General features: G+C 47.6%; 1 protein-coding gene across 1 annotated transcript in view; it reads right to left on the bottom strand.

Moving 5' to 3' along the window:
- LOC119374295 (uncharacterized) overlaps positions 1-18,738 on the bottom strand; it is a 19,933-nt gene extending 1,195 nt beyond the window's left edge. Inside the window, exons 1-5 of the mRNA XM_037644370.1 lie at positions 18,565-18,738; positions 15,268-15,368; positions 10,244-10,306; positions 4,061-4,135; positions 869-922 (exon numbers count right to left, since the gene is read on the bottom strand). Coding sequence (XP_037500298.1) covers positions 869-922; positions 4,061-4,135; positions 10,244-10,306; positions 15,268-15,368; positions 18,565-18,667 — 396 coding nt within the window. The 5' untranslated portion in view covers positions 18,668-18,738. The remainder of the gene's footprint in view (positions 1-868; positions 923-4,060; positions 4,136-10,243; positions 10,307-15,267; positions 15,369-18,564) is intronic.
- Between the last annotated feature and the right edge of the window lie 977 nt (positions 18,739-19,715).

Genomic DNA, 19,715 nt, shown 5'->3' with positions numbered 1-19,715 from the left:
AAAAACGGCAAGTCACCTTGAGCAAGATGTTGGTTTTGGGACGCTTTATGTGCAGTAAACGCCGTGCATTGTTCACGAAGCGGAGCACTTGCACGATCGCGTTCCGTTGGCTTTCGTTGGGCATGCTTCCGACCTCGCGTCGTGGAACGCGAAGAGGAACGCTACGCGCGTCGTGTTTTCCCTCTAGCCTTGCCGTTAATTCTCACAGGGCGAGCGGTGAACGCGGTCGCTCTTGGCGCGCTTTCTCTTTCTCTCGGGAGCGGACACTTTCCTTGCATTTCACCGATCACAAAGCGGTGATAATGAAAGGACCACGTAAACCAACAGTACAACAAAAGTTTGATGTTTAATATGTAAACGGTGTTTCACACTCTTTATATGATGTACTGGGCGCATTTCGCGGGAGAGTTTCACGGTTTACCGATGATTCCCTCCGGAGCTTCGCCCCACTCATCATAATTCACCCCGTGGATATGCTGTGATTTTTTAGTCGGATTTTCGCCCTTGTTTTATTCATTTTTGATGCATTCCTGAAACACAGTCTCTGGTGATCTTCACGCTTAGGTTTCTTTTTTTATGATCTTCATATCAGAAAAATACGCTGTTACTGAGGCATAGAGCTTTTCACGGACACCACAAGAAATGACTGAATCAATGAATGAATCAGAAGTCAGTGCATTAAAATGTGGGACGAAAATATCAATTACTGATCGTAGACAACAGCAATTCCTGAAGACACAAAGACAAGAGAAGGGAAGCATGCAAGACGAGCGCCTAGAACAAAAAGTAGCGATGAATCGTGCGTGCTGGTCATTTTTCTCTAGGTCAGCTGGCAGTGCTCCTTTGGCTATATTGGAATTGAACTTACTTGCAGCGCATCCATGCCGGCATCCAGATCGAACTTGTACTTCTCTTGGAAATGCTTGGCATGTAAAACAAACAGGAATGACGAGAATAAAAATATCCATTCGAACGCCTCATACTCACGCATAGACGTCAGACTCTGGAGTGGATGGATGGATGGATGCTATGAGCGTCCCCTTTATAACGGGGCGGTGACAAATCTGCCACCAGGCTCGAAAAAAAAAACAAAAACCTTTACTCTTTTTTTAGCGTTGGCCTAGTGTCTTTACTTGAATTAAAACTATTTTACTCCAGAAGAAAAAAAAACCTTAAGTTTTCAGCTCCGTTCTGTGCCTTTTACGGCAGAATGTCCTTATTTTTTTCCCATTATTTATTTTTTGTCCTTTCTCTCTAGTTTTCTGCCACCAATACTCTAACCGTCTCTTACTTATTTCAATCGCGGGTGCGTTCAGCTTTCCATTGTCTCTAAAACCCAAGGCGTCATGTAGGCTCGTGCCCAAACGTACACCTGGGTGGATGTCTCCACATTCAATCAGAACATGCTCCGCCGTTTCCTGATCTTCCCCGCAGCACGTGCATTGTTCTTCTTCTTTACTGAATCTCGCTTTATAACTACCCGTTCTAAGGCAACCCGATCTCGCTTCAAACAGTAAAGCGCTTCCCATTGAATTGTCGTAAAATGCCTCCCTCCTTATTTCATTTTTGCCCTTTCGGTAGTTACTCAAAGCCGGTTTTTTCTACAGTTTCGAAGATGTATGGCGCCACCTGTCGGAGAAGTATTGAGTAGTGCATAGACCGACTCTCTCGCACAGTTTGCTATGGGACCAGGTGCAACTAGCGAGTGCGAAACAACGATTGAACTTAATATCGCGTGTGTTTGCGCATTTAGTACGCAGAACGAGAGCTGTGAATTGCTCGCCGCTAGTCGGACGCGCTACCGAACCGTCGTGAAGTGCTTGCTGGATCACTCGCCTGAACGACGGCGAAAACAGCAGCAGACGAGAGCCCTCCGCACGCTATGAAGGAACTCCGCAAAAGACGCACTGTTGCGTTGTGAATTGCCACGGACGTAAAGGCTGAATATCAACGTTCAGTTTTACCGATTTCCATAGTTGTCGTACGAAGAAGAAAGGCGAGAGCGCTGGATACGGGCCGTTGCGAGCGTGTTGGGTAAGCGAAGTACCCGCGTTCTCCACAGCCGGTGGCATGAATGTGTGGCTCTGCTGTTGTTTTGCGTAGCCCTGATGCAAAACCGTGGTAACCTTGACTATGAAGCTCAGCAGAGGCTCTGACCGCGGTGCTTGTCGTGTAACACGAAGTGAGCAGCTAGAGGCAGACTGGAGACGCGTAATACGCACACCGCGACGAGTTGGTCGTCACAACACAGCATCGTGGACGTACATACGTTTTGAAGGCTTAGAGTTCTGGTTCTAACTAGCTAACACCACGTGCGTCATACAAGTAAATCGCAGAATGTTGGTCGTGACCCCCTTCAGGTTCGTTTCGCCCGTGTCCTCCGCGGTTGCCGTAGCTATCTCGGAGGCCACGGTTCTGCCTTTGGTTGTACCCCGCGAAAGTGGACACGCACGTATCCCCATTTGCAGTACATACAAACGGAAGACGACCATCAAGAGACCATTTGAGGATGCGTAATAAAACACTCCAATGCACAGGAAGCGAGAGATTAATTAAGGGAGAATACAACTGAAAAGGCGAAAATCGCCGGAGCCATTCGCCCCTGATGAACCGAGTTTTCTACCACTGATCGTAGGATGCACAGCTAAGTAAATTGATCGTCTATGTAGGCACTTTATCGCTGTGGCATACGTATATACCCGATTTTAACGCATTTAGGCTCTAGAGAACGGATGTCGGAGGGCGTGCCTCGAACTCGGTGTCGTGTGATGCTCGCTTGTACTTGCGAGCTGCAGCGCGCGGGAATAACTAAAACTCATTTTGCATTGTACTCGCAGTTCGCTTTGATCAGCTTCCTTTGTTTCTGAAGCGTGGATTGGCGGAAGAAGCTTTCCAGGTCCTTGATTTTCAGGAAACCGCGCCTCGACACCAACGAAAGAGGAGGGTTATATTGCGGCCTATGCACATTCGCTTGCGGGCGGCTCTCTTTGCACTACCCAGTTAGTGCCAGGGCTACGATGAGGGCGCTGGTGGCGGTGTTTTTCGCAGCGCCGCCTGGGCAGAGTCTGACGTCTATTGCAGCAAATTTCAAGAAATTGATAATACACGGGGTGTGTATCTAGCCAAACAATCAGAAAATCCTTGTTCAACTTAAAGAAGACGTTCCGTTCGGGACGTCCTGTTATTGTGGCTGCCAATGCGTGAGCGATGTTGGGTGGTAGATGATTCCTAACCGGCAACCAGGTGCGTAGCCAGGGGTGGTGGGTTGAGGGTGGGGGGGGTTCAAACCCCACCCGAAATTTTTCAGTTTTGCTTGCGTATATATACACGCACACATACAAACGCACGCACGAACATACATAAAGTATAGTTGAACCCCCCCCCCCCCCCCCGAAAAAAATTTCTGGCTACGCCTCTGCCGGCAACCATTCATTTGTTCAGATGTACTATCAGCTAGGAGAACATTATCAATGAATATGAGGGAATGATTACGTCCAGCAGCTAATCGTGGTAGCGAAAAAATTCATATGAGCTTGATGCGTCAAAACGTGAGTATATTCGCCGCACTGCGGCACGACGAATCCGCACGCGCAGAGTGCGAACGTAGAAGACGGCAATCGAAGCGCTCGCGTGTTCGTACCCCTCGAGATAACTGTAATTTCGGAGCAGAAATTATTAAGGCAACTGTACATCGCTTTATATCTGTCTCGTTTCACCCTCTGGGTAGCCAAACGCCATATTGTGATTCTGGTTGCGCGGAATTAGATATAAACATGAGAAAAATTGTTTACTCTTGTCAATACGCGAGGTAATCGATGCATCAGTGAGGATAGTTCGTTTCAGCTTATGCACAAAGGTCCTTCTATTTCAACTTTGCTTCCCTGATTCATCGCACCTCTGTAGTTTCATATACATAATTTTTTGCAAAGCGCCTCGTTTATCGTCACTATAGCTGTTAGTTTCGGAGGCGCCTGTACATTCTGCCTCAGCCTATTCGTGATTAACATCGTCAGCGATGAATACACGCAAGGGCTTACAGCGAGCATGCCAAAGAACTCACCGGATAAATTGTGACTAGCGCCTTGGTCAACTTTCTGGCGCAGGTCATCAAGAACTCGTTATGGGTCACGGATGCCTGTAGAAAAAAAGGTGTCCTTTCACGTGCGCATAAAGAAAACAGGCACATCTGGCAGTAAGATTCAGAGCCTATATACTCTGTAGGCCCGTGAGCTCCGCCGTTTACAGAAGGCTGTCATTTGCAGTAAGGCAGCCGCTATCGCTACGTTAAGCGCACGAAGCTCCATATTGGTCTAGTGGCTATGGTGTCCTCGACTGCTGATCCGAAGAACGCGGGACCGAAACCCGGCAGCAGCGGCCGCATTTTCACGGAGCGAAATGCCAGTGGCTCGTGTAATTAGATTGAGGTTAAAGAACCACAGGTGTATCAGCCGGGCCAGGTTCAGTGACACCCACTCTCATGTCAGGACAGTGGTGAACGCCTGCGTTTATTGTCGTCACTCTTTTATACCAAAAAGAGGGAAAGATGGAGGGTTTAGTAAATGGTAAAGAAATCCACGTGTACTTCAACAAAGATAGGTAGCTTGCGCTCTTGGGCCTGATACGATACATATTCCCCTTCAACGTCGTTGACTTATCTGCTGAAAGTTTTGATCGTATCCCAGATGTTCCGGATGACGTGCATGACGCTGCGGTAGAACTGGCTGCAAAAGTGGTTGCGGACAACTTGACACTACAGTGGATGAGCCGCGCGTGGGATATTCTACAGATATTCTACAGATTCTACGTGCTCTTCGTCGTAATCTTTTCGTCGGAGGTGTCCTCAAAAGGCTGGCTCGTTGCCAAGAGGTGCTGCCGATTGCGGCGCAGGATGTTCCGGTCTTCTGTTCGCACATGGAGGGAACGAGGCCTCGCTGATCCAAGAACCTTGGCTTTTCTTATCCACGTCTTTCCCCTTATGCGAACGGCGTCGTTGCTCCTGAGGTCGGGAAGTACACGTCTCTTGTGTTTGCCTGTGCTTCCTTACTAGCGTCGAAACCAGAGTTCCGAAGTCCGGTATGGGGGTAGGCAGGCGTTTTCCTTGCAGCTGCTCCGATGGTGATCGCCCATCCTCCAGTGGACTTGTTCTGTAATTCAGGACGCCAAGCCAAAAGTTCTCATTCGCCGCTTTTGTCTTTTTCAAGATGCGCTTAATTATCTGTACACCTTTGTCGGCAAGGCCGTTTCACTGAGGGTACTCTGGACTGGATGTGATGTGCTTGAAAACAAATGGCTGAGCAAATAGCCTGAACTCGCTACTGGCAAACTGGGGCCCATTGTCTGTGCTAACTTCGACTGGTATACCATAACGCGAAAACATGGCTCCCAATCTTTGTATCCCGGAAATGGCCGTTGTACTCGGTATCAGTTCAACTTCCGGGAAGTTCGACATTCAGTCATAGGCACAGAGATAATCCTGGCCACCATACTGAAACAATTCGACACCCACGCGATACCAAGCTTGCGTCGGTGTTAGCCGCATGATTAGTGGTTATGGTGGCTGCTTAAAAGCATAAGTCTGGCATACTGAACACTTGCGAACTAGTCTTTCTATATCAGAATTTACATTGGGCCAGTATACCAACTGCCTTGCTCTAGCTTTGCATTTTCCAATACAGAAATACCCTCCATTAACTCGATTTAACATGTCCGATTGCATGCTACTTGGCACTACGACCTTGTTTCCTTTTTCGAGGATCTCTTTGACCACCGAGAGTTTGGAAGCAACCGCCTTCAGGGGGCCTTCCACAGCACACCCATTCGCAAGCTTGTGAAGTGCCTGCCGAAGGTGTACGTCATGTTTGGTCTCACTTGCAAGCCTTGAAATGGTTTTTCCACTCACGAGTGCCGATACTACTGTGACTCCATGAAGTTCGACGTCACTTGTGGGAGAGGCAGCGCCGTATTCAGAAGCAAATGCCCAGGAAAGCATGCCGGCCACAACCATCTGTTTACCGGGAACAAAAGTCAAGGTCTAATCATAATTAAACAACCACAGAAAGAAACGCTGTACTCTTGGCGGCATGTCAGCAATGGTCTTTTTTGATATGTCAAGCAGTGGGCGATGGTCGCTCTCAAGAATAAAAGGATGACCGCGTACGAAGTGATAAAACCTTTCGCGTCCAAAGCTGACGCCAGATATTCTTTTTCTATTTGTGAACAACGTTGTTCGGATTCGTTAAGAGCTCTTCAAGTGCAAGCCATAGGTCTCCAGGCGCTTCCGTGACGTTGCATCAGTGCAACGTCACGGAAGCCTGCCAGTGGTTCTCATGATTCGGTGTCCAGTCAAAAACAACATCATGCTTCAACTGCGAACGCAATGTAGAAGTGCGCTGGGATAGCGTTGGCACATATTTGCAAAAGTAGTTGACGACGCCTAACAGCCTCTATACCGCTTGTTTGTCTCGTGGTGCCGGCATTTTCAGCAGAGCTTCCACCAAAGCACGGTCAGGGCGTATGCCCCTGCTGCTCATAATGTCACCAAGAAACAAAACTTCTTCAACGCCCAACAAGCACTTCGACGCTTTGAATGTCAGCCCTGCTTTTGCTGCTGCAAGTAGTGGGTTTTTGAGCCTGCCATCATGTTCTTTTCGGGTAGCACTTCTAAATGAGCACGTAGTTGACATATACACGCACGCCAGGCAAACCATCAAATACCTCGTTGGGCACTTTTGGAAAAACTTCGCTTGCCGATGATAGGGCAGAAGGTAGTCGAAGAAACCGATAACGGCCAAAGCGAGTTGCGAAGGTGTATATTTTCGAAGAATGCTCATCCAGTGGTATATGATGGAATCCGGCGTTAGCGTCAAGCCAAGAAAACGTCTTCGCTCCTGCCAGCTCTGCTTCTATGTCTTCTCGGCACCATATCTGATAATGTTCTCTCTTAAGGCATTTATTATTTTTCTCGGGTCCATGCATACCCGCGACCTGCTGTCCTTTTTAAGTACAATGACCAGTGGGCTTACCCAATCTGTCGGGCTCCTGGCTTTTTGAATGATACCTTCCGCTTCCATTTGCTGTAGTTCAGCGCGCAGAGGTTCTCGTAGCGCCAAAGGCGCTCATCTGGCTGGCTGGATGACGGGCAGAAAACCCTCGCAAAGCATGATCCCTTACTCGCGCTGCACACGGCCTGTTCCTTGAAAAGCTGCGAAAATTCATCGACGATCGCGGATGGGCTGTTGTTTCTTACGACATCAACGTTCCGTTTGATCAGCCCCAAGTCCTCCGCGGCTTTCAGGCCCAGGAGGGCGCCGCGGTCTTAATCACGAAGACGTCTGTGCAGACGCTCCGGTCACCAATGGTCACGTGCGACGAAAATGTACAAAGCGTCGTTATACAATCGTAGAACCGCGTCACTTGCTTTCACTGGAGACAGGCTTGAATTTTCCGGAAAAGCGACACCGGCATCAAGTTTGCTTGGGACCCTGTGCCGATCTTGAAGTTGATGTCCTTGCCGGCAATATTTGCTTTCATGATCCAGTCCCGGTCACTGCTAATGTTTCCGATGGTGATGTCCAAAACATCAAAGTCGTCGTTTTGGTATGGCTTCTGCCTCTCGTCTTTACCTCGTAGATGGCTCCGCTTGATTGGCAGCATGACGCAAGATGGGTACACCCCTTGCACAAGTAGCAAGTTTTCCCGTAGGCTGGCAGCGCTGTGCGTCATGGGACCATCTGCAGCGGGAACATTTGAAGCTTCGGCTCGACGATGCTGCAAGGATGTGAAGCTCTCCGTCAGTCTTCCGCCACAGTGAGTTCTCACGTGCTTATGTTTCCGCCGCCTCGCATTAAGCCATGGTTTTGTCCAACGTAAGGCCCTTGTCCCTTAGCAACTTCTCTCGGAGCTTCGGCGACCTTGTACCGAACACAATTTGGTCGCGCACCATATTGCCTATCATCGTTCCATACTTGCAAAACTGCGCCTGCTTCTTCAGCGCGCGTAGGAACTGTTCGAAGAGTTCAGTTTCGCTCTGTAGTCGAGACTGGAAGACGTAACGCTCATGAATTGTGTTCTCTTGCTCGACGAAGCATTCCTCCAGCTTGGCCACCACCGTGCCATAGTCCTGCTTGTCTAAGGTTCTTGTAAGGTTGTTGTACACGTCCAGCGCCTCGTCAGCAGCCACGCTGAAGAAAAGGGCCGTTTTTTCTGCCTCTGACCTCGGTTTTTCAGTGCACACCGTGGCTGCCAAAAAAATGAAATTTTTGCCGGAAGAGCTGCCATGTGCTTCGCCCGTTCGTCGAGAGGCCCAGAGGCTCCGGTGGCTTGATTTACTCCATGCTTGTGATGTTTTGAAGGCTGTGGTGCAGACACTTGTTACGGTGCTTCCTTCACCGCCGCGCAGGCAAGGCTGCGGTTCCGCACTTCTGACACCATGTGTCAACCGGGCCACGTTCAATGACACCCACACGCATGTCAGGACAGTAGTGAACGCCTGTGTTTATTGTCGTCAGTCTTTTATACCAAAACGACGGAAAGAGGGGGGGGGGGGTTCGTAGATAGTAAAGAAAGGCACACGTAGTTCAACAAAGATAGGTAGCTTGCGCTCTTAGGCCTGATACGATACGCCAGGTGGTCAAATTTCCGGAGCCCTACAGTGTGGCGTCCCCCATCGTGGCTTTGGGACGCAATACCCCAGCAATTATTAGCACGTTAAACGCAAATCCTTTTCAACAGCAAGCCTGTAGCTTCGTCGCGATATTAACGTTACGCGCGCGTCACTGCCCGGTGTTGAGAGTGCAGCTTCGACCAAGCCGCACTTTCCGACATGTCCTTGGCCCTGGCTTTCTCACATTGCGTGCTCACGTGTTGTTTTCCCTGCGGCGTCACGCAACCCTAACTATTGTCATAACCATTGTCCATTCGTGTTCTCGCTGATTTTCCAAGTATGCATCGTTTCCAAGCAGCCCACATATCCGCCTTACTGTAACCATTGTCCGCCTATCAATGTTTTTTCTACTTGTTAATAACCGTGGTCATATAACTTTCAAAGCGTTGCCCTGGAAGCTTGAAAACATGGGCTCATGTGTCGTTCGCGGCGGCGACATTTCCATGGGAACTAACTGGAAGTACTCCGGTGTACCCAGGTTTACGCACACGTTAAAGTATTTCAGGTGGCCAAAATGAACCCGCCGTCTCCCACAAAGGCGTACCTCATGACCTTGTCTAGCTTTTCCCACCGAAAAACCTAGCATATTTTTCAACAGCCTTCCAATGCGACGTTCACTAAAGGAAAGATGAATTCTATTTTTATGTGTTTCACAATAGTTCGAGCAGAACCGGAGCAGTATACGCCCAGCATGTGCTGTAATGATATTCTTCGTGTGATCCTGTGCTCTCCCGCTACAATAATAACCAGTGTGAACTTATTTTAAGAAAACGTCCAATGTCCTGTGACAAACATCTAATGTGCGCTGAAACGAAGCGGTGGTTTGCCTTAATAGATCAACAGTTTCTTTACGGACGTGCGATGAAGCATATGAGGCACTACTGCTGTGAACGAGCATCAAGTAAGGTGGCAAATTGGGCTAGTTGTGTCGTGCACTTCCTTGTGTTTTCGTGTTCCTTTTTTTGCGCTGAACATGGCGAGAACGAGCATCAAGCATGCCACGAAATAGGTTCACGAAATCATGCAGGTAAAGTACATAGGTAAAGTGCATAGATGAACATGACTCTTGTTCCATCTATGCTCGTCCGTCATGTTGATTGAACGTGAAGGTGACCTGCATCGTTGTTCACTTCGATGCTTTGTTTGCAAGGTCACAGCGTTGGGCGAGTTGGTAATTCATTGTGAAGGGCATTTTGCGCAAAATCCCAAAGGACAAGAAAAGAAAGAGAAAACGCACTTGTCTGCGATACTGCGCTTGGGTCGTGTTTCTCCTTTGTTCCCTCCACAATGTGTTTGCTTTCTTTTCTTCATGGAAATCCAAGCGATAGTTTGAAGTTTATTATTATTAGCAATTATTAGTTCTGTGACGACTACGATTTAGCCGTCTGCTTCCAGTATTTGTAATACAGCAAAGATGCTCGGCTGTAATTCTCACGTTATTTTACCGAAACAGTAACAATCTTTTACAGAACGTTCATCTATCTTTCAAGAATCACACCTAAAATATGTTTTAGTGCAATGAGGCTGCACAACTATTCGGTTAGAACGGCTCCAGAATCACGCTGCTGCGCTCACGCTTACATTGGTGTAGTCGTCCAGGAGAGCATAGCAGAAGCGCCATCCCGAGCAAATCCTGTCGATCTCCTGGGTAATGGAAAAAAGTTGTAAGGACACCGTCATATCCTACTTAGCTGTGGTTCCTAGACGAAGCAATACTGCGAGTCGGCCTAGTTGGAACATATTCATCTGAACAAAAATGTTCATCTGGCGCTTGTCTTTGCGTTGCTCCTCTTTGTCACAAGGCATAGGCGTGCGCAGGGTTCACCTTCAGCGGGGGGGGGGGGGGATGGGACGAAGGTTCATCGCGGCGCCCCCCTTCCTAATATGTCAATGTATGGTGCAGACATTGCGCGCCCCTCTTCTTACGTGAATAGGGGGGGGGGGGCGCTCCCTGCCCCTCTTCTACGCACGCCTATATTCAGAGGGTTCTTGCGCAAATCTCGTTAAGAAGTTCTAATACCACTTTTAGGTTTCTTACCTGATGGGGCGCAGTAGCGCTTCCATGTAGGTTTGCGGCACCATGGCTAGGAATCGAATTGACGTCCTCACGTTCAGCAGAGCAGTGGCTGCAGCGGTGGTCTGCTATACATAAACCTGCGCATACCTTGGACGCTACTCCGCACTAACTAAAGACAATTTGTTCACATTATTTCTCGGCATGAAGGGTAGCTTTGTACACGAAACAGGGAAGTAATAATTCTGTAAGGACTATCGCTAGCGATTTGAATTGTAAGTGATTTCCACAAAGTCAACCTCTCGAACCTGTCTTCAGGTTATGAAAACCGCTACTGTAGATCTTGTGATGTTGGTAGCGCTATAATGAAAACTCTGATGCGTGAAGTTGATCAGATCGGAGATATTACGCTGCTCTTCTTTGCGAGAATAGTGCTTTGATAGTTAAGAATAGATCTAGTATGGGAGCCACTACCTCCTACAGTTAGCGTCGTAGGCTGTCGAAGCCTGCGTGCACTCGAAGGCAAAATTACCCGGAACTGGAGCAACAGGGCCCAACAGGCGCGCGCGAGGAACGATTAGTTTGCTTAAAGAGCAACCACGCATAGATACACGCATGTTGTGTGCATACATGAAACGCCAACAGTTCACAATTTGCTCCTACATGTTGTGCGGATTGCATTGATGCATGCCGTGTGCAAACATTTGTTGTCAGAAGAACTAACCCTTCTCGCTGTCTTGCTTTCTTCCGAAATGTGTTCGCGACGCCATGTTGACTGTTGTTTCGCGCTCGACAGTTCATTCAGAGATGCAGATATGCCTGGCGCCTTAGATAAATACATATACGTGGATCGAGGTGTTGCGCTTCTTTTTACCTACCACCGCTACAGTGTAGACTTGACACGCTGCGGTGATGCATTGCAATGGCAGACGAGAAGATGGTAGGCCTAATGGATACGCGAATCCACTCCGACAATAGGAAGCAATCAGAACCGGATTCTTTCACAAATAAGTGAGCGTTTCTTTAACTGGTGCGCGTGTCGCATGCGCGAAACGCATCAAGAATGCCGGCAGCGGGCTTGTTTGTGTCCAGTGCTGGGCAGTATCGAAGATACATGTATCTTTGTCAAAAACGTCAGTACTTCTCGCTCACGTGCCCCTTCGCCGAAGGAAGGGCGCCGTGGTGTTTGGAGGGAGACACCCCAGTACTGGCGTTGCGGGAACGGCAACTCCTATGTTTTCGCACGCCGGAAGCAAAAGGCACGCGTTAATTGAATGCGCCTGCGGTGGCGATGCGGACGCCGCGAAAGAATTTGGCTGCTTCGGCAGTTGATGTTGAACCAGCGAAGAGCGCGCTCATCGCTGTAGGGAGTCTCGCGTAGGCGGCGAGCGCGGAGTGTCCCGCGCAACGAATCGAGTCGGCTGCGACACCGGGCACCGTCGTCATCTACCGCGGCTGCGAGGTCATCAGCGGCACCACGTCAGCTCCCTATGAGCACCACAAGCTGGAATGGTCTGTACGGAATATTTTATTGCGATAATTTTTGCTGCCGGGGTTTTTTATTACTCTAACCCAGCTTAAACATTTTAATGTACTAGTGTACGCTACGTCGCTATAGAAGCTCCGAAGCGGGAGCAGAATCTTTCTCAATATTTTTCTGTCTCATAAATTTCTGTTAGTCTCCATCGTGTGGGGTTATCTGATTAACATACGGCTTCGTATTGTTTTTTTTCCTGTAGTTATTCATCGAGCGCACAGTTTACTGTGTCGTTCTTTTTTACACCGCGTGTTTTTCTTTCCTCTTAGGTCATAGAGAATATCTTGCTTTGCCCTTGTTCTAATTAAATGCTTGTTTGTTCCTTATCAAATCATCGTGTCTGCTCAATGAGCCCGTTAGGCATCCTGAACACCACTACACGTGGAACCCTGCACGGGTCACCGGCCATTAAAAATTCGAAATGCACCACTTCGAGACCTTCCAAGCGTCGCAGGGTAAAAGCATCAAGCGGAAGCCTCCTAGTTTGCCGCACCTTTGTTAGACCGGTGGGGCCTCACCGAAGCGTTTGACAATCTTAGATGCTCTTTGGGTATCTTGTATCAGTATCGCGACACCGCTCACAAGACGTGTATCACTATCTGTGCTTCCGATACACATGAAATAATGTATGTGTATCTTAAGATACAAATACTGATCTCGCAACATCAGCGTGAGAAACTTTTAACACTACCTGACCTACTCTTCTCAAGCTGGTACTGCCTTCACTAAGCTTATATAAAGCTGCGTACGGTCCGAGAAGTAAATGAAGGAAAATGCAAAGCGCGCTACGCGATGAGGAATGATCGGGCGGTGAGGAGAGAAGGATGGAGACCGTTCCATGAGAAAACCTTCTATAGTCTGCTCGAGCTGCCACGTTGCTCTGATGCGAACATAAGAGAGTGAATACAAGTGCCACCGAAATGTCTCAATGCCACGTACTTAACGCTCGCACCATACGTTTGACGTAGCTGTAAATGTTTTTAGGATACCACGTGCGCTACGACGTCAGGCTACGAAGCGCCGTCCTCATGTTGTTTCATCGGCGTCGGGCTAAGGTCAATATTACCGTTATTCTACCATGACGCCTGCTGCTCCAGTGCCATGCGTCCATCGTTGTCATCTTGCCGGCTTTTTCAATGCACTTGAATAAAAATTCAGAAATTGGCGAATGGATGATTGAGTAACATTTGCTCGTTTCCTATATCATAAAATACGTGCACCATTACACCCGCAGGAAAATATATTCCAGGTTCCTTTTTCGGGTGTCTTGTCTTAGCAAACGTGTCGACGTATAAGTGTTTCTATTGCGGGTGGTCGCGTATTTTATACTGCGCCAGAAGTAAAAGACGCTATTATCCACACCTTTCTTTCAGCGTGTGCGTCCAGTCGAAGCCCGTACGATTCGAGGTGTACAAAAAGAGCTCGAAAAAGCACCCACTAAATTATCTGCCGTTTCTACCACGACATGCCAAACAGAACTGTGCGAGGATCCTCGGGGTGCACAAGTGATGCGAGGGTCGAGGACTTGATTGGCAAGTGCATCATGAATAGTCTACCGTCTACCACTGTCTACCACTGTCTACCGTCGAAGAGTCCGACTTCGTTGTGCTTGTGACAGGTGCGCTGAGCCTGAGTTCTCAACTATGTAATTTATGCCACACAGTTTCATAGCTGCGTTGACTTGCTTAAATATTCAGGTTTATGCGCAGGTTACACTGCGATGTCACCGCGCACGTTATGCCGAGGAAGTGATGAGGGCTGGGTAAAGATGATTGGCTCCATTCGCGCACAGCTTTCAGCACAGAACTACGTGGCGACCACTGCTGACGCCTGGTCCACGCCTCGCCGTAGCTTCATCGGCGTGCCCCTTTAATGGCCGGGTGTCTGTGTGTCTTCAAAACAGAAGGAGTAATTTCGCAAGACCTTTGTAAAATAAGCTATAATTTGGCCGCACTGTTTGCCGATTCGCTTTTGCGGAAGTTCCTCTCACTGGCCAGCAGAAGATTCTCAGGCAGTCGCACTTAGGGCAGAGTAGCCGACATCTTAAGGAAATTATCGAAACATATCACGTATCTCTGCCGAAGGTAGTGGCTACCGTCGCCAGCGACTTCGCTAAGGCGTTGAAGGTATTTGGCGTAGGCCTAGAAAACAGCGACGAAAATAATGTTCGCTCAGGCTTAGCCATGACGTTGGTAGAATTATCGTAGTGTATGTGCTACAAACTGCGTTAAATCGTTCGTGTACATAACTGAGTCTGTAACACACGTACAGATACAGTTAAAAGTGAGCAAATATTACGAGAACGCATTCTGAACCTGTAGACTTCGTTGCTGATGTGGAAATCATTTTCGTTCTTCATTGTTTTAATTTACTATTTGTAGACGTTGACGACGACGTGGACGTTTCATTTGAATCGACAACGACGTTGGACGACGATATATGCACTGCACAAATCGTATCGCGCAGTCAAATTAGGCGCGCATGCCACACACTGGGCCTTGTGGCCACCAGTGATGCTAAAAGAGCAAAGGAAACACCTTCGTTTAAGCGTGGTTTTTATTTGCAACCGGAATGTTAAGTCTACGCTTCTCTGCATGAAAACTGTGGTTTCTATTCTGGGCCACTTTCTTATGACAGCCTGTGCTACGCTCCGGAGTTCGCAATATCACAGCGCACAAGCCTTGCTTCATTCGAAAGAGGTACTTCGCGAATGTTGTAATAAGCTCGAGTTAAGGATATTTCAGGACAGAGACTTTCCATTTATGACAAAGTATTGTGATGTCGTACAACCAATGTGATCAGCACTCAGTTGAGTACAAGCACAGTTCGACTGATTTTACGGCGAGCTTGTTGCGAACCTTTTCACGATTGGACAAAGGCAAATCGTCCACGGTATACACGTGCTGCAAGCCACTTTTGCTGGTAGTTATTCAGGCGTTAAAAGAACATGACGTGGTACGTGTGTCCTCAAAAGCGCGTTCGTGCCGTCCAACATAAATCTGTGGACATTTATCGACGTACTACACATTCCACGTTACTGGATGAGAGCGTCACCTTGATTACGGTTGGTGGGAACTTGAACCTTTGAACTTCATCCTTGCAAGAATACACGAAGCTTGTAGCAAATCGCATCGCCCTTGCGTGGTCCAATGGATCTGAATGGCAAAGAGAAAATAGTAGTGTTTCTCATAATAGATGGATGTAAGAGATACTAAAAGCGGCTATATCAAATTGTGTTAGCAGTACCATCATCCCGGAGACTATCTATAAGTACTCTGTTACCTTGCATCGGCGAACCAATGGGTACGTCTGACAAATGAACGTACAGGTATAGTAGATCATTTCGGCATTAAACGAGATCCTAGTTTCGCTTGTCACCAATAAAATGTCAAGTACGACGCTATACGATCACCTACAATAAATTTGTCTAGCACATTTGAAGCCGAAGCTACGTGACGGAACGGAAAGCGGAGTTTTTTACTTAATTTCTGAGAACTTTGGTCCTGTATCTATCTGGAAACATATCATGTGCTCAAGTCGCTGATGCAAGGATGGCGCTTATATAGGCTTCCATATTGCTAGCGAACACGCACAAAGAACGGTATAGAAAGAGACAGGACAACCGCTAGACTTCAACTGATTTTTTTAATCGACATGAAGGGCACAATACATTTATTTGCGCACACGCAGGTGCCACGTCACAATGTTTATTCCACCAAAAGAAAAAGAAAAGAAATTCTCCGCCGCCTATCGATACCGCCAGTTCGCACGTGGTTTCTTCTTACACAGATAGTCCAGTTCTCTTTCCGACAACACGATGGACGGAGTGCTGACACATGTGTCACCCGCCTTGTGAATTTCGACAGCCTCTACTATTTCCCTCTTTCTCTGTACCCCGCCAACGTACATCACAGAAGTGGCGTCATATGCTGGGGTACAACCCTCACACTTCTTGCAGTGCATCGCCAAGCCTAGCGACACGTTCTACGATATAGACGCACGACTATTCCCATGCGGCGCTGCGAGAAACACTGCTGCCAGCGCCCTCATGGCTGCCCTGGCGCTAGCTAGGTAGTGCAAAGAGAGCCGTTCGCAAGCGAGTGTGCATAGGCCACAATAGACTAATCGAGGTGGACGATTGGGCGAGTTGGTGATTCATGATCGACGTAAGTTACTGCGCGGGAGTAATCACGGATGACAAGAAGACACAAGTGTCTTGTGTCTTCTTGTCGTCCGTGATTACTACCGCGCAGTATACTTACGTCGGCCACAATAAAACGCGCTTCTCTCGTTTGTGTCGAGGCACGGCTACCTGAAAATTAAAGACTTGGAAAGGTTCTTCCGCCAATCTACGATTCAAAAAAGTAGGAAGCCCATCAAAGCAAACTGCGGATACAATGTGCAAAGGAAGTTTGAGTCATTTCGGCGCTCTCCAACTCGCAAGTACAAGCGATAAGGGCACGACATCAAGGTCGAGGGAAACACTCCGACGTCCGTTCTCTCGCGGCTAAATGTGTTAGATTTCGGTATATAGACAATGTAAAAGCGATGAAGTATATACACGATCAAATTAGTTAGCTGTGTATCTTACGATCACTGGCACAGCTTTATCAGGGATGAATAGCCTTGGCACTTTTCGCATTTTCAGTTGCCTTCTCCATTCAACTCCCTTCCTGTGCGTGGGATTATTTTTATGGCGCATTCTCGAATGTTCTCTTGACGGTTGCCTTCCGTTTGCACATACTGGAAATGGGGATTCGAGTGTGTCCACTTTCGCGGGGTACAACCAAGGGCAAGACCGTGGCCTCCGAGATTATATCCGGCGATCGTGGAGGCTGCGCGCAAAATAAACCTGAAGGTGGTCACAACCAACATTTTGCGATCTACTTGTATGACGCACGTGTTAGCATTTGCTAGTTCAAACCAGAACTTTGAGCATTCAAAACGTACGTGTGCTTGATAAACGCGTGACGTTCAACACGCGTCTTTAGTTTGCCTATAGCTGCTGAAACCGTGTTGCACGGCGCGCACCGCGGTCAGAGGCTCTGCTGAGGCTCATATTCAAGGTTACCACGGTTCTCCGTCACGGGTACGCGAAATAAAGGCAGCATATCCATATTATCATTATAAAGTTATTTCTATTCCATTTCATAACCCTATTATCACACTTTCTCATGGGACCGGCTGTGGAGAATGCGTCATTCACTTTCCCGACACATTCGCATAGGCCCGTATCCCGAGCTCTCGCCTTTCTGCGTCATACGACAGCTATGAAATCGGTAAAACTGGACGTTGTTATTCAGACCTTTAAGTGCATGGCAATTCACAACGCAACAATAGCGTCGATCGTGGCGTTTCCTCGTAGCGCGCGGAGCAGTCGCGTCTCCTTTTGTTTTCGCCGTTGTTCCGGCGAGTGATCCAGCCAGGGATCCAGCAAGCACTTGATGGTAGTTCGGTGGCGCTTCCGACTAGCGGATAGAAATTCATAGCTCTCTTTTTGAGCGCTGCATGCGCAAACACGCGCGATATTAAGCTCAATGGCTATTTCGCACTCGCTAGTTGCGCCTGGTTCCACAGCAGACTTTGCGAGGGAGTCCGGACTTTGCACTACCCAGTATTGCTCCGACAGGTGGGCCTGACTCTGAAGGGCCTCACTTTGAAGCGACGGCTTAAATCAACGTTGGGCAAAAGAGGTTAAAAAAGGCTGAGGTACTTGTTCTAACTTAAATGCTTCGGAGATTAAGGTTGATAACCCGTTGACTACTACTCCCTTTCTTCATACTAAGCAGCAGCAAAAATTAATCGTTACCATAAATTTAAGAACCAAGTAAATAAGATTGCTAATTAAAATAAATAAACTAAATCACACGACATTTGACAGTTCGGTGGCAAGAGTTCACTTCACACTTGAATGTTCACCAGCGCACGTTTCTGCATTTGTATTTAAGTTTTATCCTCAGCAGACTGGATAACAGATCATTTCATCGAATCACCATCCGCGACAAGGGCACACATTATACTTTCGTAAAATGTAAATGACGCCAGAAGCGCTGTAATAATCTACTGACGTATCGCTGTGAATGCGATGCCGTTCGGATGCAGAAAAATAATTTACTGTTTTCAATGCACGGTCAATGTAGGGAATTTTATTATCTCCTTGAAAACTGGCTTAATTTGTACGGGGTTGTTCTTTCGTGCGAATGTTGCGATTTCGTATCTGTGCGCTGCTACAAAATATTTGATAACAAACTGATGCGTGGTTTGTCTAAAAACGAAACAAAAAATAAATTCCGTTTCCTATTTTCGTCAATGTGTGCGACCAAAATTTAGTACTCCAAATGCCATACTCACTTAGTTGACCGCCGCACCAGTGCATTTGTTGCGTATTTTGCGGTTTAACTACTGTGCCCGTTGTCAGCGCTGCTACGCACGTCAATATGACTTCTGCAAGCATCTTTGCTAAAACACAGGCTGCCGTGAGGATAACACAATGGCCGTCGCCTTCTTTGGCTCCACTGTTCGCACGTGTGCTCGACGCGTACTTGTGTTCACGTATGATCGGCTTTTTTTTTCTTTTTTTCTTTTTTCGAGGACAAGCGAGAAGAGCAGCGGTCGACGTTGATAGCTGCAGAAGTGAGTGATGAGGCAACCAATGAGGAATCTTAGTAATAGATGGAGCAGCTGTGCGTATGAACTTTGTAAGCAAAACACGCTTTTTGTGTTCTCAGTAAGCGGAGTGCAGACATCTGGAACTGTGATCCGTCGAGAAGTATAACGATCGTTCTGCCGTTTGCATTATTTTGCGTGAACCTGTATAAACAGGAAGATACAAGAGGTTTACAAAAGAAGGCAAGAAGTGTGGAAACCTGGGCATATTGGAGCACATAATGGATGTAAGCACAGCGCAACAGACAAGGACGGGCGAAGGTAACACACACAGCGCTGTTGTTGAAAGTCAGCGTTGTGTAGTTATCTTCGTCAGTCCTTGTCTGTTGGGCTGTTCTTACTTTCTTTACGAAAGAGCTGTAAGAACACTGTAAAAGAGTCCTTCGAATGTGGACTGAACAGTTGCATATTGAACGCAAAAGGTGTCATTAATAAATGTTTAAAAATGGCGCAGCTTCCACTATTGGTGCAAGGCGGTAACCAACAGCGGATGTCGTGTGCGAATTCCCGAGGAAGAAGTAGTCCTCTCAAGCCCGTGTCCCTGCCAGTGTGTCGGAACGAACCGAAAGCGAAAAACGAAAAAAAAAAACGATATTTTTTGACTGGAACGAAAACGTGACTGAAACTTTATCTGTTATTTTGTTCCGGAGTGAAACCGAAAATTTTAAAATCATTTTTCGGTTCACGGGAGAACTTGGCCATCCGGATCAACCGAGGTCATGCAACGTGAGCAATGATAAATATCTCAGGGCAGAGTATTAACGAGTACCTCAGGCAAGAATTCCGAAGTAGAGATGTGTTGATATTGTTACGGATGATATGGGTTTATTTACAAT

This window comes from Rhipicephalus sanguineus, chromosome 11, assembly GCF_013339695.2.
Source record: "Rhipicephalus sanguineus isolate Rsan-2018 chromosome 11, BIME_Rsan_1.4, whole genome shotgun sequence".
Lineage (NCBI taxonomy): Eukaryota > Metazoa > Arthropoda > Arachnida > Ixodida > Ixodidae > Rhipicephalus > Rhipicephalus sanguineus.
This window is presented reverse-complemented; position numbering and strand designations above follow the sequence as displayed.